The sequence below is a fragment of the Bombus impatiens genome, unplaced genomic scaffold (genome assembly GCF_000188095.3).
Source record: "Bombus impatiens unplaced genomic scaffold, BIMP_2.2 scf_2136, whole genome shotgun sequence".
Lineage (NCBI taxonomy): Eukaryota > Metazoa > Arthropoda > Insecta > Hymenoptera > Apidae > Bombus > Bombus impatiens.
The window spans coordinates 462,505-479,489 of record NT_178555.1 but is presented as its reverse complement, the minus strand read 5'-3'; the positions used below and the strand labels follow the sequence as shown (position 1 = coordinate 479,489).

The window sequence follows — 16,985 nt, the reverse complement described above, 5'->3', positions numbered from 1 at the left end:
AAATGGAGATTACAATTTTTGCAATTTTCTTTCTATACCCTTCATGCTCTATATATGTACATACACATATAGCCAATACAGTCAACCGCGTGCTAACGCGGTATAAAATGATAGGATAGATAAAAAGACAGGAAGAGAGAGGAACTTTCACCATAAAACCCAGTGCAGGCTTTTTCTACGGTATTAGGGATCTATAGCATATTCATCTTGTGAGATACTATACTATAGTAAATCCAGTAGTGTATAGGAAGTGGGTTCTTTTGGCGCTACTTCAGCTTCAATCTCATCATTTCCTTCGTTATTATCTGATTTTTCACTGTCTGAATTCATCTTTTGGACTACATATTTTCACAACAAATCGTATGTATTTATATTTAATAAAGTCCACGTATATTGGTATTATATATGGTATATATATTATATGGTATATGAATAAACACATCAACAGAGAAATCTAAAAAATATTTCTTTACAAAACTGTGAATCAGTAGTCAAAGCAGTGATTTAAATGCAATGGTACGATACGAGGACGGGGACTGTGTAGGTGGGGAATAAAGAAACACTCTTACAATACCTTCCAAGAGGGTTTCTGACTACGTGACTGAGCACAGTTTAAAGTCACGCAAAGCATCGCGGGTCTTGCAATTTAGTCAGTGAACACCAGTCGATCAATTGACACAGAGGTGGATAGATAAAGTAAAATATAATTTTTCGAATCCACGTATCTTTGCACCGTTTCTCGCATCTAAGAAAGGCAACAATCTGAGAAAGTGTGTTCAAAAGGTAAAGAGATAGTAACCGTTTCAAAAGTCCGTTTCGCGCGTTACTTTAAATTAAACGATTCGTCCGTAACATAGTGGAAAAGTGGAAAGTCATTTTTTATTGTAGATAAAATGGACTAAAATAAATATAAATAAATTTTATACTAAAATAGATAAAAAGCTAATAATTGCTTCCGTGATAAAATGGCGATCAAAAGTGTTGGGAAAGAAGAGTGTAAAATCAAACTTAACAAACGTAACAATTATTAAAAAACAACGTACTTACGTAGTAGTTTATAATCTATAAGTGATATTTTTCATTTTATCATATAAAATTAAATTAACTGATTCTCTTAAAGTTCGAATCAAAATCCTAAAAGCCCAAAGTTGCGTGTTTCTTTTCTCAATGTTTCCTAATATGTATACGTATATTTCTTACACTTAAGTTTCCATATTCGTCAAAGTTAGCTTTTTCCCAGTTAGTCAACCGTAGATTTGATCAAATAGTAACGGTTTCAACGCCGCCACACGAAATAAACCTTTTTTTAAATTAACAATAACAGAGAATCGAAGCTTTGCTACCTTTCATTCGTACAAAATCATCCAAACATGCAAACAAAATTTTTCAATTGTAACATAACATCAATTTTATAAATTAAAATTGATATAAAAGAAAGAAGAGAAAAAGAACCGGAAATGCAGGAAGCCAATCGTTTGATGCACTTTTTATATTCACGACTCAGGCAAAATGATTCCTCTCTGCGAATAATCAATCCGATAAATATTCAACCAGAAGTGTCCGACGATCATAGAATAAATTGTATAAATGATACATCCTTGCTTGGTCCCCGTTAAGGAAGCGTTTGCTCGCGCGGTTGGTGCATTGACCGGAGTTAACAACACCAGTAACCGCAAATCGGCTTGCTTCCACTACTCGCGTAGGAATACCGTAATGCGCATTTCTATCCATTATTGAATCTTATTAAACCAGCAATTTCTACTTCTCATAGAAGCGGAGAATAAGCAAAAGAATCGGTCCTTTATTGAGCGTCCAACGGTGGTTAAAAAGCGAACACGCAATACTTTGGAAAAAGGTGAATCATAGAAGCAATAAGACTTGAATACGTAGCGTGAACTGCAATTAATGTTGAAAGAGCTATTTAGATCCGGGGAATGAAGAAACATTGCATACTTTGTGTCGTAATTTTTTGGTGAATGTCCAGTTTGGGTAATGTAATTACTTTCTAAAGCATTCCGATTTATATGCATGGAAAAACAGATTCTTCAATAATTTTGATTTGTTTCCTATAATGGATTTAGTCCCACTCTGTTTTTTTTTTTTTTTTTTTTTTTTTAGACAATTTCAGTCCAATCGTATTTTTTTTTTTTTTTTTGTATCGTTAACAGGTGAAGAATTTTCAATAATAAGGAAGCAGCCGTGATATTCAATATTATTTATTGGAAGCGAAAGAAAGATAGTATAGGTTTCATATTCAAAAATGCAAAAGTTTGTTACTACGAATATTAATTGACTATCAATTTATAGCACGTTTAAAAAATAACTTGATTCTGACTGATTTTGAGTTGGCTTCTATTGGTTCAGTCAAATTATCGAAAAATGCAACTACCTGCATATTGCCACAGCCCCTTCGAATTTTTCGTTTCAATCTTTCCTTTAAAGCATTGAACATCTTTTCGTTTGTTAAAACAAAAGCATTAAAATTTGAAGACTACAGGATTAAATTAGCAATATCTCTTGTGGTTCAAGAATATAAATGCAGCTACCGGAATGGACCATCGTAATATACGATCTTCTACTTTTTACGGGGATGGCGATTATTTACATAAGCGAAGCTATTATTTTGACGTTTATTCCGCGACGTTATCGCGTGAAGTCTGTGAAAGGTGAGATCGCCCTAATAACGGGAGGTGCGGGAGGAATTGGACGATTGATTGCAATTAAACTGGCAAATCTTGGAGCACACGTTGTTATCTGGGATATTAATAAAACTGGTAAGTCGTAATATTCTTTAATATTAAAAAAGAGAAAAATATTAATTATTTATGTCTTCATGAACGTTCAGGACTTAAGGATACAGTCCAAGAGATTAGACGCAGTGGAGGAAAATGTTGGGGTTACTATTGCGACATCACCAGTAGGGAAGAAGTTTACAGAATGGCAAAGATAGTGCAGATCGAAGTTGGCTCGGTAAGTAAAATTGCTAAATAAATAATAAATAATAAACAATAAATTATAATTTATCTATCATGATTTGATATTTAGGTAACATTATTAATAAATAATGCAGGTTACGTATATGGAAAAACGCTTTGGGAATTACCAGATGACGAGATTATACGTACTTACAAAGTGAACATTCTATCCCACTATTGGGTAAGTTAAAATGAACGATGCTAAATTAAAAATGAATAAAGCCATTTCAAACAATATTTACATTCAACAGATTACCAAAGCATTCATGAGGGATATGATGAAAAATAATCACGGTCATATTGTAACTGTAGCAAGCGTGGCAGGACTTCTAGGGACCTATAATTGTACTGATTATTCGGCGACTAAATTTGCGGCTATCGGTTACCATGAGAGTCTCTTCACTGAACTAAAAGTAAGAAGACTTGTCTTATAATTATCCTTTGTTAGTCTCTTTTATAAATAAGTATTTTGCGATGTTCTTAGGCTCACGAGTACGACGGAATTCACACCACTTTAGTTTGCCCCTATTTTATAAATACGGGTATGTTTCACGGGGTAAAGCCAAGGTATGCAATAGGCTCCATAAAACCGTAACTTTTATGATTTAATAAATCTATAATAAATTTATAATTTATAGACTGATGCCAATGTTAGAACCTGAGTATGTTGCGCAAGAAGTTGTATCTGGAATATTATTAAATCAAGTAATCATTGTATTACCTGGATCAGTTAGATACCTCCTGCCACTGAAATGGTAAATCGTTCGAATTTTCTCTATACCTAACTAAACTTGTATAAAAAATTGATTATAATATTATTTATTTAAAAGCTTATTGCCAGCAAAATTATGCTGGGCATTAATGTATCATATCATACAAGGACCACAGTCTATGATGATGTTCAAAGGAAGGGGGGAAATACAAGCATTGAAGAATAACAATAACGTTGCGATAATGCTCAAAGAAACTGTACATTAATATATAGAAATTCAACCGTATTTGTGTTAAGTAGAGATTAGCATGACATGAATTTCATTCATTAATACCAAGTCTGAATATTTATTTGTAAATTATTTTCGGTGACTTTCTTTAGTTTTTAAATGTCACGTATATTTATAATATAATGTAAAACAAGTTCACAATAAATCGTAAAAATAATGTAACCCCTGACCAAGTTCCCATATAGATATACCTGTACCCAACTCTGCTGCAAGATCCAGTCGATGTAAAATAGAATATAATGTGGGATAAAAGATAATTCCACTGCCCCCTGATGACCTGAAATACATCCCTAAATTTTATCCTATACCGAATCAGTTTCACCTGAACTATAAATTCTCTTATGATCCTATATCTTACTTTGATTCAAAAAAGTGTTCTTTGCTGTTATCGTCCCATTGAATTTTCCCCTTAAAGGATTCGAGAATTTTCAGGTAATCTGAACCCAGGATGGCTCCCCCACCTTCAGGTGTGTAATTGTATCCATATAGATTAAGACCTAACAATATTTGAGCCCTTTTAGGGCCCCTCTCAGGTACTAATAATTCTACACATTCCCTCGCCCAATCAAGTGGGCTATTAGGACCAGGTCGTTGAATACTTGAATAGTCATAAGTCATTAAAGAGAATGCTTTTAAATATGGCGATAATTGATCAAATTGATCTTTGTTAAATAATTGCACATTTGGGCTGAAAAATTGAACAATAAATAACATATACAGTGTCGTGATATTCTTTTCTATAATGTCTTGTGGCTTTTGAATTTAAATATTCTATAATCTGCTTATAATAAGCGTAATATAACAGGAGTTACCCTCTTGAAGGTGGCACTGCTAAAATTGTATCCAAATTATTGTTCTTCAATTGATGAGCAATAAACTGGATCAATGCTACAACAATCTGTGTATCTACACCTGTTAATACAAACTGGTTCCATATCTCCAATACGTACCCGTCAAAGTGGAAATTCTGAGACATTGTACCATAACTGTTACACGTTACCGATAACATTTAATGTAACATATATGTTTTTATGGGTACCTTCGCTGTATCCACAAGTGCTGAAATTAGTGTAGTTTGTTTATGCGTATCACTATATAATCCAACAATACCACTGACTGACCAATGTTCAAACAATACTCTTGGTAAAACTATAAAATATAATTATGAATTTACATATGTATGTTTATTTAAAAGAAGCGTGGATTATATATTATATTGGAAAGTTGGCATACTTTTTACATGATGATTTTCATTATTTGTTGCTTTCATTTCCTTCAGCCATTTCTTCTGAACATCATGGGTTGATAATTTATATGTCGATGCGTTGCCTTCTGGAAATGCCAACCATACTGGTGATATCATTGTAAATTTTCCATGAAATATTTTGGAAACCTCAATTCCATTATTATTCCACTAAGGAAAACACATATATAAGGAAAACACATATTTTCATCGATACACTTATTTTATGTATTGTCAAAATCTATTATTAAAATTTACATATAAAGTATATTATACCTGTACCACAAAAATTAACAAACTTACCGGTGTAATATATCCTAAAACTTCTCCTGTGAATCGTCTACGAGTTGTATTAGAAAAATAAAATCCCGATTCTCGAATAATATCATGTGTCTTAGGGTTTTTTACCACTAAGATTCGACTAAATACATCTTGTCCCACGGGACCTTTCTGTACAATGCCAATATGTATAAAATTAGATCACAAATACACAGTCCGTAAAATTCTTATAATATTTTTTTCTCTACCTTAATTTCAATTTTTCCTTTACTTTTCTTGTTATTTCTATCTTTGGGTGGTGACAACGTACAATTTGATAATTCAATAAATAACAATACGCTAATTATTAATGTAAAAACATTCATAATAATTATATTTTAGCATGAACTTATTAAGAACATAAATTATTTCTACTTAGAATACGTGAATGATACATAGAACATCATTTAAATTATTTTGCTCATACTGACATCCGTGGAGAAATGAGAGTGCTCACGCATATTGTTCTAGTTGTTCTACAGTACATGTGCTGCACCACTCAGCCAAGTGTTGAAGTTGTTCGATGCTAGCATCAGAGAGCATTGTTTTAATGTAAGCATGTAAACAAAAGGCAGTCGCTGGGTACTTTGAAAGCAGAGGTGTTGCTCGTAAGCAATCTATTTTAAGCATTTCTGTATTAAGTTTCCAATCTTAATATATATAAAATTTTAACTTAGATTAAGATTAGAAGAATTAATAAGTTTTACTTTTTAAAAAAAGTAAGATGTATCAAAGTCGTGGATCGTAAATTAGCCAGGATGTCAAATCTTGTCTGCAATTAATTTACTTTTCTATTTTTATTATTTTTGTAAACAAACACACGTGCAAAGCAGATACACCATGTCACATATTATTCGCAGCCTATTAACTGTTGAAATTATTATTAAAATGAAATTTAGATTTCATTATAACAAAAACATTATTGCAAGGAAAATAAATCTAATGTTAAAGCTAAAAAGTTATATTGTGTATAGCCCTTTGACTACTATTGGCGCCTAAAGGCGCTTAAAAATATTGCTCTTATGGTACTGTAAGCACCTACAGGTGCTTAACCAAGATCGGTTTACTGACACGAAAGGCGCCTATAGGCGCTCGGAAAATTTTATCGATCATAATTCCGGCAGATCTTATTTCAATCAGACGTAATTAAATGTTAATTCAGCAATTACACATTCCGTTAGTACTATATTAACTGTGCATAATACATTTATCTTATACAACTATGTAATTGCAAGAAACTCATATTTTAGTGAATTTCATTTATATTTAATGAAACAAATTTTACAAAAATACAACTCAGGTAGAATGCATGAATGTACATCAGAAAGTAGAAGTACTGATAGTGAGCCTTTTCGTTTGACACAAAGGCATTTTTCGTTCCCATACTTAAAAAATGCAGCAATTCGGAAAAACATAAGGCACAAATGTGTAGTGTGTAGAAAACATAATGGAAGAAGTGCGACACATTACAAATGCATGAAATATGATATAGGATTATATATTTACCCATGTTACAAATTGTGTCACACTTTACTGGATCATTAAATATATTGTTAAAAAAGCTTAATGTTAATGTTAAATTTGTAGTATATACACTAACAATTGAATTCAGAATACAAAGAAACAAATAATATTATTTTAATGTAGTGAAATTCTGTGTTTTGATTACATGAACATACTTTCTCAGAAATGCACGCCTAACGAAAAGTTTTACCGTTCTCGGTGTCCGTCGTGCCTGATTTCCTACCCTATGGTACGGCTGGTATGTCTCAAAGTCTGCCGCAGTCAAAGGGGCAGAGAATATATTAAAATTACTGCGTCATTTCAGTGATTCATTATGTGTTGTGTGAAAGATTTTCTTCTCTTCTCTAAAAAAATGTGATAAAGAATTCCTCTTTTTGAGACAGCTAAGTTCAATTATCGCTGTTACCTATCTCGGATAGAAAAGTATGAACTTTTTCATAGAATGTAATTACAATGAATTCCTTACAATGCAATAGACTTGTGTAACGTGGAACTAAATAGGTTCTTGTATATGCTAAGGTGGAACTCATTCAGCGCTTGGTCGCTGAGGGCAGCACTAATCTGGTAACAGTCGGAACCATAAGCGCGAGCACTTTCATTTCCTTTCTGCTGATATTGTTAATAGAATGATAGAATGATAGAATGCGCTACTGTGAATCTGCATGCACATAATCATGTGTATACATATGTACATATATGTTAGCTTGAGCAGGTTTGAATAAAATGATATTTTTGTTACTAGATTAATGCATAAAGATAAATACATATAATACAAAATTAATCAGTAGATACAGAATTATGTATTGATATAAAATTTGCATTAATCGGATTAAATCTTGTTTTTAATTGGATTAATTCATTTTATGTAAACTTTAATATATAGTTATTATTCTCGTTAGTTATTACAGCTATTTTTTTCGTTAAATAGGAATAGGTTTTAATCGGATGGTTATCCAATGTACAATAAGTAAACAAATATAGATGATTGGAAATTGCTGCTTTGATACATTTTTAAGCCTTTTTTTTACCACGTGACCACATGATATGTATTTTGATGTAATATGGCGCCTTTAATTGTCACAGTGTAATAAAATTTCTAAAAGGATGTAAAATTCTTTTAAATGTTAAACTTGAAACTTAACACAGAATGCCGGTTGATATAAATCGATTAACGGAAGGTTGGCTAGAATTGGAAAGTGACCCAGGTATAAAATAATAGCCTCAAGAGTATGTTATTTTAATAACTATTATCATTAAATTATCTGTATGCATTATTAAAATATAATATAAATATAAAAATGGATGTACATTACATAAGAAAATGTTAGTTGAAACAATTTGGTTTTATTTTAATACATTTATATGCCGTCACTGTATCTATATTGTGTTTTAACTTTATTGTAGTCAATGGAAAAGCATTTCTGTTCTTCTATGACATTTAAGTTATAGTATATTTAAAAGATTTATATCGATATGTATTTTATATTATTAGGTTTATTTACATTGCTATTGGAGGATTTTGGAGTAAAAGGTGTACAAGTAGAAGAAATATATGATCTACAAAAATCGTTGGAAGGTCCAGTGTATGGTTTCATATTTCTATTTCGTTGGATAGAAGAAAGGAGGTCCAGACGTAAAGTTGTAGAACAAGATGAAAGTTTTGTGAAAGATGAAGAAATTGTTAACAATATATTTTTTGCACAACAGGTGCTATAATTTTTATACAAATACTTTATATGTAATACTACATATAGTATTTACATGCAAGAATCTGTTTTTGAGTAACCTATCGTTTTATAGGTTGTGCCCAACAGTTGTGCAACACATGCACTACTCTCTGTATTACTCAATTGTCCAAATATTCATTTGGGTACAACTTTATCCAGGTTGAAGATGCATACATCCGGTATGTGTCCAGAAAATAAAGGATGGGCAATTGGTAACACACCTGAATTGGCTTGCGCTCATAATTCTCATGCAATGCCACAAGCCAAAAGACGGCAAGATAAAAATACTGGAGTCTCAACTGGTAGGTTTACTGGAGAAGCTTTTCATTTTGTTAGTTATGTACCAATTAATGGTAGATTATTTGAGTTGGATGGTTTAAAACCATACCCTATGGATCACGGTCCATGGAAAGAACACGAAGAGTGGACTGAACAATTTAGAAGAGTAATTACCGATCGTTTGGGAATGGCAACAGGGGAACAATTGCAAGATATAAGATTTAACTTAATGGCTGTTGTTCCTGATAGAAGACTTGCTATTTCACATAAATTAACTATGTTGAAAACTAATAGACAGATAGTACTAGAGGCATTGCAACAACTTGTTAAACTAAGTCATCAAGATGGGACAGAGAAAAATTCGAATGATACCGAGAAATCGGATAAGTCATACGAGAAAAAGAACAAACCTGAAGAGGAAAATGGCTTGTCTAATAAATCAGAGATTGATGAAACTACATCAGCACCAGCTATTACAGTTGAAAGAAGTAGTGATTCTACTATAGATACCGAAGAACCAGCTTCAAGCATAACTTCCGGAAAGACTGAATCAAAGTAGGCAAAAACTAAACTAAATAACGTTCATATTTACGAAGTAGTTTATTTTTCAAGCAAAGTTATAGTATAATATATACATAAACGTTTCAGTGGTATGGAAAAAGTAGTAATGTGTGCACTGGATTATGCTACGCCTCTCAGAATCCAAACTTCACCAGCACACAGCTCCTCCAGTACTGATACATCTTCTGAGATTGGATCCGCATTTAATTCTCCAACGCAAGGTAAGTAAAAAGATATTCCTATTTTATGTTGTCTTACAGAGACTTTTTATTGTACAAACTTTCTTAGTTTGACAAAATATTAAGTCATTTGGACATGTCATTCTTATAGATTTGATTTGTGAATTATCTGAAGCAGAATAACAAATATAGTAATGCGAATCAGATGTGATATCTTTTGTTTTTCCATGTTCGGTACATATATTTTTATTTGGTACATTTATTTTAATTATGTTATCTGTACTTCCAGTTGAATTTGTACTTCCCTTATTTTTATTTTCTATACATTTATTATAACTTTCTGTGTCACATGTTCTCGCATATGTATTAAATGCTGTGAACAAAGGACATGAATATTCTATTACAGAAGCCATTTCAGGTTCACATGCATAATACTTAGCGCAGTTAGTAATATTTGGCATTCGAATATTTTTTATACACGGAATAAACTGAACATATTGTTGATTCAATTGATAAGCCAATGATTTATATCTTTCAATAGTCAAATATTGCTTGTTCCCCAATTTATCGGTAATTAGGATTATAGTGTTTTCATTCTTCACGTTATCAAATACCGACGAATATTTCGTATTTAATACTGTATCATTAACATTATTTTTTAAAGTTGTACTACTTTCCGTTGCGTTATGCAATTTCATACCAGTTATAATAGTATTTTGTAAATTATTGTTTTGTTGAATATAGTTTTGTACAAGATAATTGTTTAATGGTAGGTTTGTAACAAGTCTAGAAGGCGTAGATGATGATGATGTAGATGATGCTAAAAGTTCCAGTGGAATAGTAATTTTTTTGTAAAGTAACAGATGATGTATTAATTGATTCAACATTGAATAGTATCTCTTATCATCTTGTGTTTGTAAATGACCATTCTTCTCTTTATCATTAATTTCGGAAGCATTGTCCACGTTTGATTCGTGTTCCATTATTTCTGCAAATTCAATCAAAGGATATGGAGTCACCGTTTCTTGATCAGAATAATCAGGGATGCTATCAGTAGTATATGAGGAATCGATAAGTTCAGAAAGATTCCATGGATCTTCTGTTAATCCAACATAACTTGTTTCGTTTGGATCGATCAATTCAGGGATATCGTATCTGTTTGTTATAACAGACGATTCTGTCGATAATGTGTCGCATTCCCAAGAATCGCCAGGAAGAACACATATTCTTAAGTACGGCTGGAATATCTAACGATAGAAAAATGTTACAAATTTCTGAAAATCGTAGGCACGTTCCTGTTAACTATATTGACGTAATGATCTTACCAAGCCCTCGGTACATTTACTGGGCACCCAAACGTAACCGCCACCAGGCAAATTTACGCAATTGTAAAATACGGTGCAACTAGTGGAATGTGGTTTCTTCGATTCTGGACACTTCGATGACTCGATCACGATTAGAATAGAATAAAAAATAAAAGCTACCAGTTTCATTTCGTTGTACTGTCGCGCGTGCTGTTGTATAGAAGACTAAAATTCTTTTAGTTTGGTAGGTGGTATTATTTGACTTTCGCACATTCCCCCGTATTTCGTCTGCTTTGACATCTTTGAGGTACCGTTATTCGACCTATCCTTTCTGAACGTTTTCGTACTGTTTATCGTTATACGATCGCAAGTAGGAAAAATGTTATAACAGCATTGCTTTCATGTAATAAGACTGAAACAGCTACTTCTTTGTGGTAAATAAATTAGTTTATTTATTATATATGAAGCTTTGATTTATAGCATGGGGATGGAATTCTGGTCAGAGCAGTCCAACGTCGACGAAAGATTTCAAAAAGTTTGTTGTAATTAGAGTATCTGGGGATGAAAAGAATGAGGCAGGTTTAAGTACGTATATAGAGCCTACTGTTTCATTATGTCTTGTTAGTGTGGTGTCTTCTTATACTGTATGGTAACAATACATGAAATCTATATCCATAAGTAGGTCGTTCTCTTGGGAACATTAATATAAATGGAAAAAGATTAGTTTCCGACAGCGGGCACTTACATAAGAAGGTCTGCTTGTCGGGAGAAGTTAGAATACCTCATGCCAGAGTAAAGACTAGTAACGGAGACACGGTCACCGAAGAAAAGAAGGTTGAAAAAATCGATCCGAAATTATGTACGAAATACCCGGAGTTGTTTGAACCGCATACGTTCGCGCCCAAAGATCTTCTAGCATTATTGAAGAATTTAGAACACGAAATTAGTATTTGTGAGACTAGCTTGAAAGACGAAAACGATAAGAGGAACAAGTACAAGGTAAATACGCTTTAAAACGTCTATCTATGTTTTGCTTAAAATTTAAAACACGAGATAATATAAGAGTACTTTGTTCTTTGTTTTAGATTGACGATTGTCGTAGAACACATAACTACGACGAATTTATCTGTACCTTCCTTTCGATGCTTGCTCAACAAGGCAAATTAGCGGAATTGGTCCAACAACATTTAACTTTAAAGAAACACACTTCCGTATCAGTGAATAGGGTTCATAGGTAAGGAATTTTATTACGATTTCGATTTTGCGCGACAGATTGTTTAATACAGGGATTATTTATAGATCTTCAAAGAAGACCGACACTCGTCCAAACTCATCACGCAGACGTCGAGGTAGAACAAAGTGTAAAAAACGAAAATAATCGTGGTAATTGAATCGAAATGGTAATAATGGAGCTGTTATCCCACCTATCGAATCGTCAATAAATTGTTGCAAGGACACAATTTCAAAACGACAAAACGACAAAACAAGCATGTAAAAAGATTATACTATTGTTGAAGAAAAATAGAGATTGTGTTTCACTCTTCGTAATACTTACGCAGCATTAAGAGCGCCGAACTATCAGTACTTCTTTTACTTTCTTACGCAGATATTCTTTAGACAATGGTAGATCGACAGCAGTGTTGATTATAATTCTACTTTTTCCATTTGGACTTCAATCTTTGTCACGATTGACAATTATACTTTAGAACTGTACAAATTAACTTTATGATATATTTTTTATATTTCTTTCATATTAATGCGCGGTTTCTACTGTCACACTATGTTTATAGATACTATGAACCTATTGCGTACTCTTTGCAGTGTGTATCAGTAATCTTTATCTCTGCATCTATTATGTTTCATAAGAAATATATGGTTTCTTAGATACGAACACTGTTCTTTATTTTGTGTCATGTATTATGTTTCTTATAAATCGCTATTTTAATAAGAAGATTAGGGGCGATGACAAAGGAAGTCGTCACAAATATTGTCAAAAACATTGAAAATATTTATTTCGGTATTCATATACAAGTACACTACACGCTGTGGATATGTCACTTAGATCTAAATACTTATATCTCCGTACAGCCGGAGAAAGAAGGATCAAAATTCGACTTGGAATCATGTTTAATCGTAGACAATGGCCAACCGAGTCTCTAAGTCGCTTTACCATACTGTAAACTGCATAGGAACTGTATTCGAAACGTCCTCAAAGAAGCTATTTCAAGAGTGCAAATATATAAGGGGAGACACGATGGTTCAGAAATGTTGTGAGTTAGAAGTTCCTTCTCCGGCCGATGTTCGTTAACGCCTTCGATATTTGCGCCATAGTTTCATCGGCACGAGTAGCGTGCTTTTTGGCAAAAGAAGAAAAGAAAGAAAGAAAGGTGCAATTATGTACAAATATCGATTCATGGTCGCTGTGTTCGAAGGTAATGTTTTCTCGTGGGCAAGTAATCATGAGATAAAAGATTATTTGGAATTTGTGAGTAAAAACTTTGCGACGATCACCACATACGCACGGTTCGTGTGGCATTCTCTCTGTGACCACAAACGTGATCACGAATTAACACAATCGTTATTTACAAAGTACACGGATACCTGATTTTTTCCAAACACCGACTTCTTTCACTCTCTCTCTCTCTCTCTCTCTCTCTCTCTCTCTCCCCCTCTCTCTCTCACAATGAACGTGCTTTTAACCTCGAGCTGTTAGAAAATCTACAATTTTAATGTGGGCTGCGGGATAGAACATACAGCTTCGTTATTATAGGCACTCGTGGTATGTTACATTAAATCAACTGCGAAACGATGCACATCGTGTGCGATTATCGAGTCGTTGGGTCCGAGTGTTCTACATTTACCTCGATAACGAATTAAGAAAAAGGAGAAAAGAAGAGAAAGAAATTATATTTACATCGATACGTTATAAATGAGCACATTTTTCCGACAATTGATAAAAGAAATATTAAATCTTACACAACTCGTCTCACTACTCGACTCCCTTTTACTCTGAGCAAAACTGTGAAACGTTTGAGCGGCGGCAGCAAAAAGGAAAAACTAATTCATCGAGTATCGTTGTCGGCGATCGTTCGCAGAAAATTATCAACAATAATAATACAAACATGCCGTATAAAATATAGAAAATTCACGCGAGGAAGATAAAAAATACAAACGAAGTGAAAGGAGAGAAAGTAGGGTAAAGGGGAGCATAGAAGCATGAGGAAGAATACAGATACGAGATCCTTCCGCGAATTACGCCGATTACGATTAATACAGTCTTGTGATGTGTCTTAGAAAACCTTAAGAAACACGCATATGCCGCAGACCTATAACACGTTCGATCTGCTCAGAGATGTGTTCAAATATGATCGAGCTATCGTAATTTTGAGCCTCCAGTCCGTGATCATTTCTCCGACATCATAAACGTCACAGAAAGTAGCGCGATCGCCGCAACCAAATAGTAAATAAGTAACACGCTGTATTGTTTATTCATCTCAAAACTTCGAAGCAATAATTTTTGTTTTCCATGACATAGACGAAACCATGTAAAAATAGTATTTTCGACAGAGAAACACCAGAAATTATGTATCGCGTTCTTCATTTAGATTCTTTATATTCTTAATGCTGCATTCATCTTCCTCTGGTCGAAATACTAATTTTTCACGTGGCTCACGTGGCGTATAAGCAGACGATTCATGATAAATAAAGGTTCGTTTTTTCTAAAAATGTAGTAGCTTCAGATTAACGTTTCGTGGCTTATCATACTGACGTACAGCGGGAGGCGTCAACGAACGAGTGGATCGAACGATTCGAGAATAATCTTCCTCTCTTTGCCTTTAATAAATAGTAACGGAAACATCGGGACAACGAATCGGTTGCCATCGTTGAGTCACTCTATCGCTTTGAGTTTCATCGTCGTTCGAATCGTAACGATGAATGACGCGTTCGATCGACGCTTCCGGCGTTCGCTAGAAATTTCGAAAAGAAAAGTTCCTCCGATTAGCGCGCGTTCTCTACAGCTTCCTCTTCTTTCCGGCGGACACGATTTCTTCGGTGCGGTAATAGATCAAATAAAGAATCGTGTTACGCTCTTTCTTTACGTGTAACACCAAAGCGTTGCGCGCATACGTATAGATGCGCGCGTACAGACACACACAGAGACCATTCGTCTTATACTCTCACGATATCGAAAAATACGTTAATTTGAAGAAAAAAAATATATGTATATATCATATGTATATGTATATATGTATATTCCTTGCATATGTGCACTATGTATACATTACGTAACACCTATAGGCTCGCTTAATACTTTGAATACCGCGTGATTCCCGGTACATGATAAATCCCGTGATCCATCGTTCCTTCGATTAGAGGAAAAAAGAGAGAAAAAAAAGAAAAAAGTGATAAGCAAAAAAAGACTCGTAAAACAACCAGTTGGCGTCTTGTTTTCTGCTCGACTTTCGCTTCTCGTGCAAATTGTTTTTAACGGTTGCACGAAGCACCAGCGAATAGAAAACAAATCTGGAACGTACACACGCACTCCTGCTCGTTTATACGTACATATATACATATGTGGTCACGTTAATCGCTAATAACGAATGTATATTTATAAAGAAAAAGAAGAGGAAGAAGGAAGAAGAAGAAGAAGAAGAAGACAGGGGATGATCTTAGACAAGATGCAAAAAAAAAGGAAAAAAAAAGAACGTTGACGAGGTAACGCGATCGGTAAAAGGATGAAGGTTCTCTGCTATGTACTGGAAAAGCGATCGATGTTTTCGAGGCGCAATTGACTTGCACGGGATGGGAATTGGCGTTATTTGCGTACCGACTGGCAAGGTTGAATTTCAAGGAGAAGACATTAAGCAACGTGTTGGTGCGAGATTTGAACGAGGACGACAGAAGAATCGTCAGACAGAGACAAATAAACCTGGAATCGAAGCCACACGTTCGAACACCAATAAACACTTTGCTTTCCTCCTAGAAATTTGCCACGGATTCGGGCCAATGTTGCGCCGCGCAAACATGGGTCGACGCGAACACGATGAACGGTTTTTGGGAAAGAGAAGAGATCGTGAATCGATAATACAAGGATGTTATTACTTTGCTCGATAACGATGCAGGGGAGTGGAGGCTTAAATCGTTAAGGATAACTGGCGGTAGTGAGATAGCCGGTTGCGCGACCAATTTATTAATCGGGAAATAAATTCGTAGTTTTCACGGAAAGAAATTCGATTCTCGTTAATCGGAAGATTTTCGAAGTCGTTTGCTAATAATTTTACATTTTATCACGAGATACGTATATATATATAATATATAATATATAATATATATATTATAAAAATTATGTTATATATATATATATATATATATATATATATAAAACATAATAGGAATTTTTATTCAGCAAGGATAAATACAAACGAATCTGAAGGTCTTCGTATTAACGAGATCGTTTCTCTGCCGTCAAGTATATGATACGAATCGAATATCGAATATCCAAATTATTCGAATCGTTGCTCGAGTTTGGCGCACAGTAGCAAATAAAACGGTCGGCTCGATTAGCCGTTGCACTTTTCGAATCAGCAAATGAACTTGCTAATGACAACAATGATAATAATAATTAAACGAAAGTATTCTAAGAAAGTCTTACAGTATAAATTACTTATAGTCTAGGATGTCGCATCTTTCTTATCGTCTAACTCGTCGTTACGATACCGCGGGACATTGGATGGAGTCCCATTTTGGCAAACGGGGCAACTCGAAAGCAGAAAAGCGTACCCGACAGTTGATTCGACTGATCCTCGCATTCCGCCGACTAAAATCGAATAATTTTCGACTCCCGTATAAAACAGCTATACCGTCCTTTTTATA

General features: G+C 34.0%; 4 protein-coding genes across 7 annotated transcripts; 2 read left to right on the top strand and 2 right to left on the bottom strand.

The window, feature by feature from the left end:
* The first annotated feature begins 605 nt into the window (after nucleotides 1–605).
* Nucleotides 606–4,134, top strand: LOC100740757 (estradiol 17-beta-dehydrogenase 11). Of its 2 annotated transcripts, XM_003494312.4 has the most exons (8): nucleotides 606–783; nucleotides 2,530–2,774; nucleotides 2,846–2,970; nucleotides 3,046–3,156; nucleotides 3,227–3,388; nucleotides 3,460–3,542; nucleotides 3,614–3,730; nucleotides 3,806–4,134. In XM_003494312.4, exons 2-8 carry the CDS (start codon nucleotides 2,537–2,539, stop codon nucleotides 3,951–3,953), a joined length of 984 nt encoding a protein of 327 aa, XP_003494360.1. In that variant the 5' UTR covers nucleotides 606–783; nucleotides 2,530–2,536; the 3' UTR covers nucleotides 3,954–4,134. The 2 variants fall into 2 exon arrangements, with proteins under 2 accessions (XP_003494360.1, XP_033180174.1); XM_033324283.1 differs by lacking the exon at nucleotides 606–783 and having other exon boundaries at nucleotides 2,198–2,774.
* LOC100740879 (chitinase domain-containing protein 1) lies at nucleotides 4,015–6,037 on the bottom strand. 2 transcript variants are annotated; one of them, XM_024371846.2, is made up of 7 exons: nucleotides 5,747–6,037; nucleotides 5,523–5,669; nucleotides 5,210–5,390; nucleotides 5,016–5,125; nucleotides 4,789–4,943; nucleotides 4,335–4,664; nucleotides 4,015–4,265 (listed from the first exon to the last, which is right to left on the bottom strand). In XM_024371846.2, exons 1-7 carry the CDS (start codon nucleotides 5,861–5,863, stop codon nucleotides 4,112–4,114), a joined length of 1,194 nt encoding a protein of 397 aa, XP_024227614.1. In that variant the 5' UTR covers nucleotides 5,864–6,037; the 3' UTR covers nucleotides 4,015–4,111. The 2 variants fall into 2 exon arrangements, with proteins under 2 accessions (XP_024227614.1, XP_003494361.1); XM_003494313.4 differs by having other exon boundaries at nucleotides 4,015–4,253.
* A 1,959-nt stretch (nucleotides 6,038–7,996) lies between these two features.
* Nucleotides 7,997–14,007, top strand: LOC100740636 (ubiquitin carboxyl-terminal hydrolase calypso). Of its 2 annotated transcripts, none has more exons than XM_024371843.2 (8): nucleotides 7,997–8,266; nucleotides 8,554–8,768; nucleotides 8,862–9,622; nucleotides 9,716–9,849; nucleotides 11,592–11,696; nucleotides 11,791–12,110; nucleotides 12,197–12,345; nucleotides 12,411–14,007. In XM_024371843.2, exons 1-8 carry the CDS (start codon nucleotides 8,209–8,211, stop codon nucleotides 12,487–12,489), a joined length of 1,821 nt encoding a protein of 606 aa, XP_024227611.1. In that variant the 5' UTR covers nucleotides 7,997–8,208; the 3' UTR covers nucleotides 12,490–14,007. The 2 variants fall into 2 exon arrangements, with proteins under 2 accessions (XP_024227611.1, XP_024227612.1); XM_024371844.2 differs by having other exon boundaries at nucleotides 7,998–8,266; nucleotides 11,794–12,110.
* Nucleotides 9,644–11,478, bottom strand: LOC105681802. Its single transcript, XM_012393011.3, has 2 exons — nucleotides 11,133–11,478; nucleotides 9,644–11,054 (listed from the first exon to the last, which is right to left on the bottom strand). Exons 1-2 carry the CDS (start codon nucleotides 11,298–11,300, stop codon nucleotides 9,873–9,875), a joined length of 1,350 nt encoding a protein of 449 aa, XP_012248434.1. The 5' UTR covers nucleotides 11,301–11,478; the 3' UTR covers nucleotides 9,644–9,872.
* Nucleotides 14,008–16,985: the final 2,978 nt, after the last annotated feature.

Bases quoted from the DNA above. Each gene is read 5' to 3' on its own strand.
- LOC100740757 (XM_003494312.4), top strand. From the start codon at position 2,537: ATGCAGCTACCGGAATGGACCATCGTAATATACGATCTTCTACTTTTT. The intron at 2,775-2,845 runs GTAAGTCGTAAT...ATGAACGTTCAG, and splicing joins CTGGGATATTAATAAAACTG to GACTTAAGGATACAGTCCAA. The intron at 3,731-3,805 runs GTAAATCGTTCG...TTTATTTAAAAG, and splicing joins TACCTCCTGCCACTGAAATG to CTTATTGCCAGCAAAATTAT.
- LOC100740879 (XM_024371846.2), bottom strand. From the start codon at position 5,863: ATGAATGTTTTTACATTAATAATTAGCGTATTGTTATTTATTGAATTA. The intron at 4,944-5,015 runs GTACCCATAAAA...ACAATGTCTCAG, and splicing joins CACTTGTGGATACAGCGAAG to AATTTCCACTTTGACGGGTA. The intron at 4,266-4,334 runs GTAAGATATAGG...ATAAAATTTAGG, and splicing joins GAACACTTTTTTGAATCAAA to GATGTATTTCAGGTCATCAG.
- LOC105681802 (XM_012393011.3), bottom strand. From the start codon at position 11,300: ATGAAACTGGTAGCTTTTATTTTTTATTCTATTCTAATCGTGATCGAG. The intron at 11,055-11,132 runs GTAAGATCATTA...TTCTATCGTTAG, and splicing joins GTAAATGTACCGAGGGCTTG to ATATTCCAGCCGTACTTAAG.
- LOC100740636 (XM_024371843.2), top strand. From the start codon at position 8,209: ATGCCGGTTGATATAAATCGATTAACGGAAGGTTGGCTAGAATTGGAA. The intron at 9,623-9,715 runs GTAGGCAAAAAC...TAAACGTTTCAG, and splicing joins TCCGGAAAGACTGAATCAAA to TGGTATGGAAAAAGTAGTAA. The intron at 11,697-11,790 runs GTACGTATATAG...TATATCCATAAG, and splicing joins AAAGAATGAGGCAGGTTTAA to TAGGTCGTTCTCTTGGGAAC.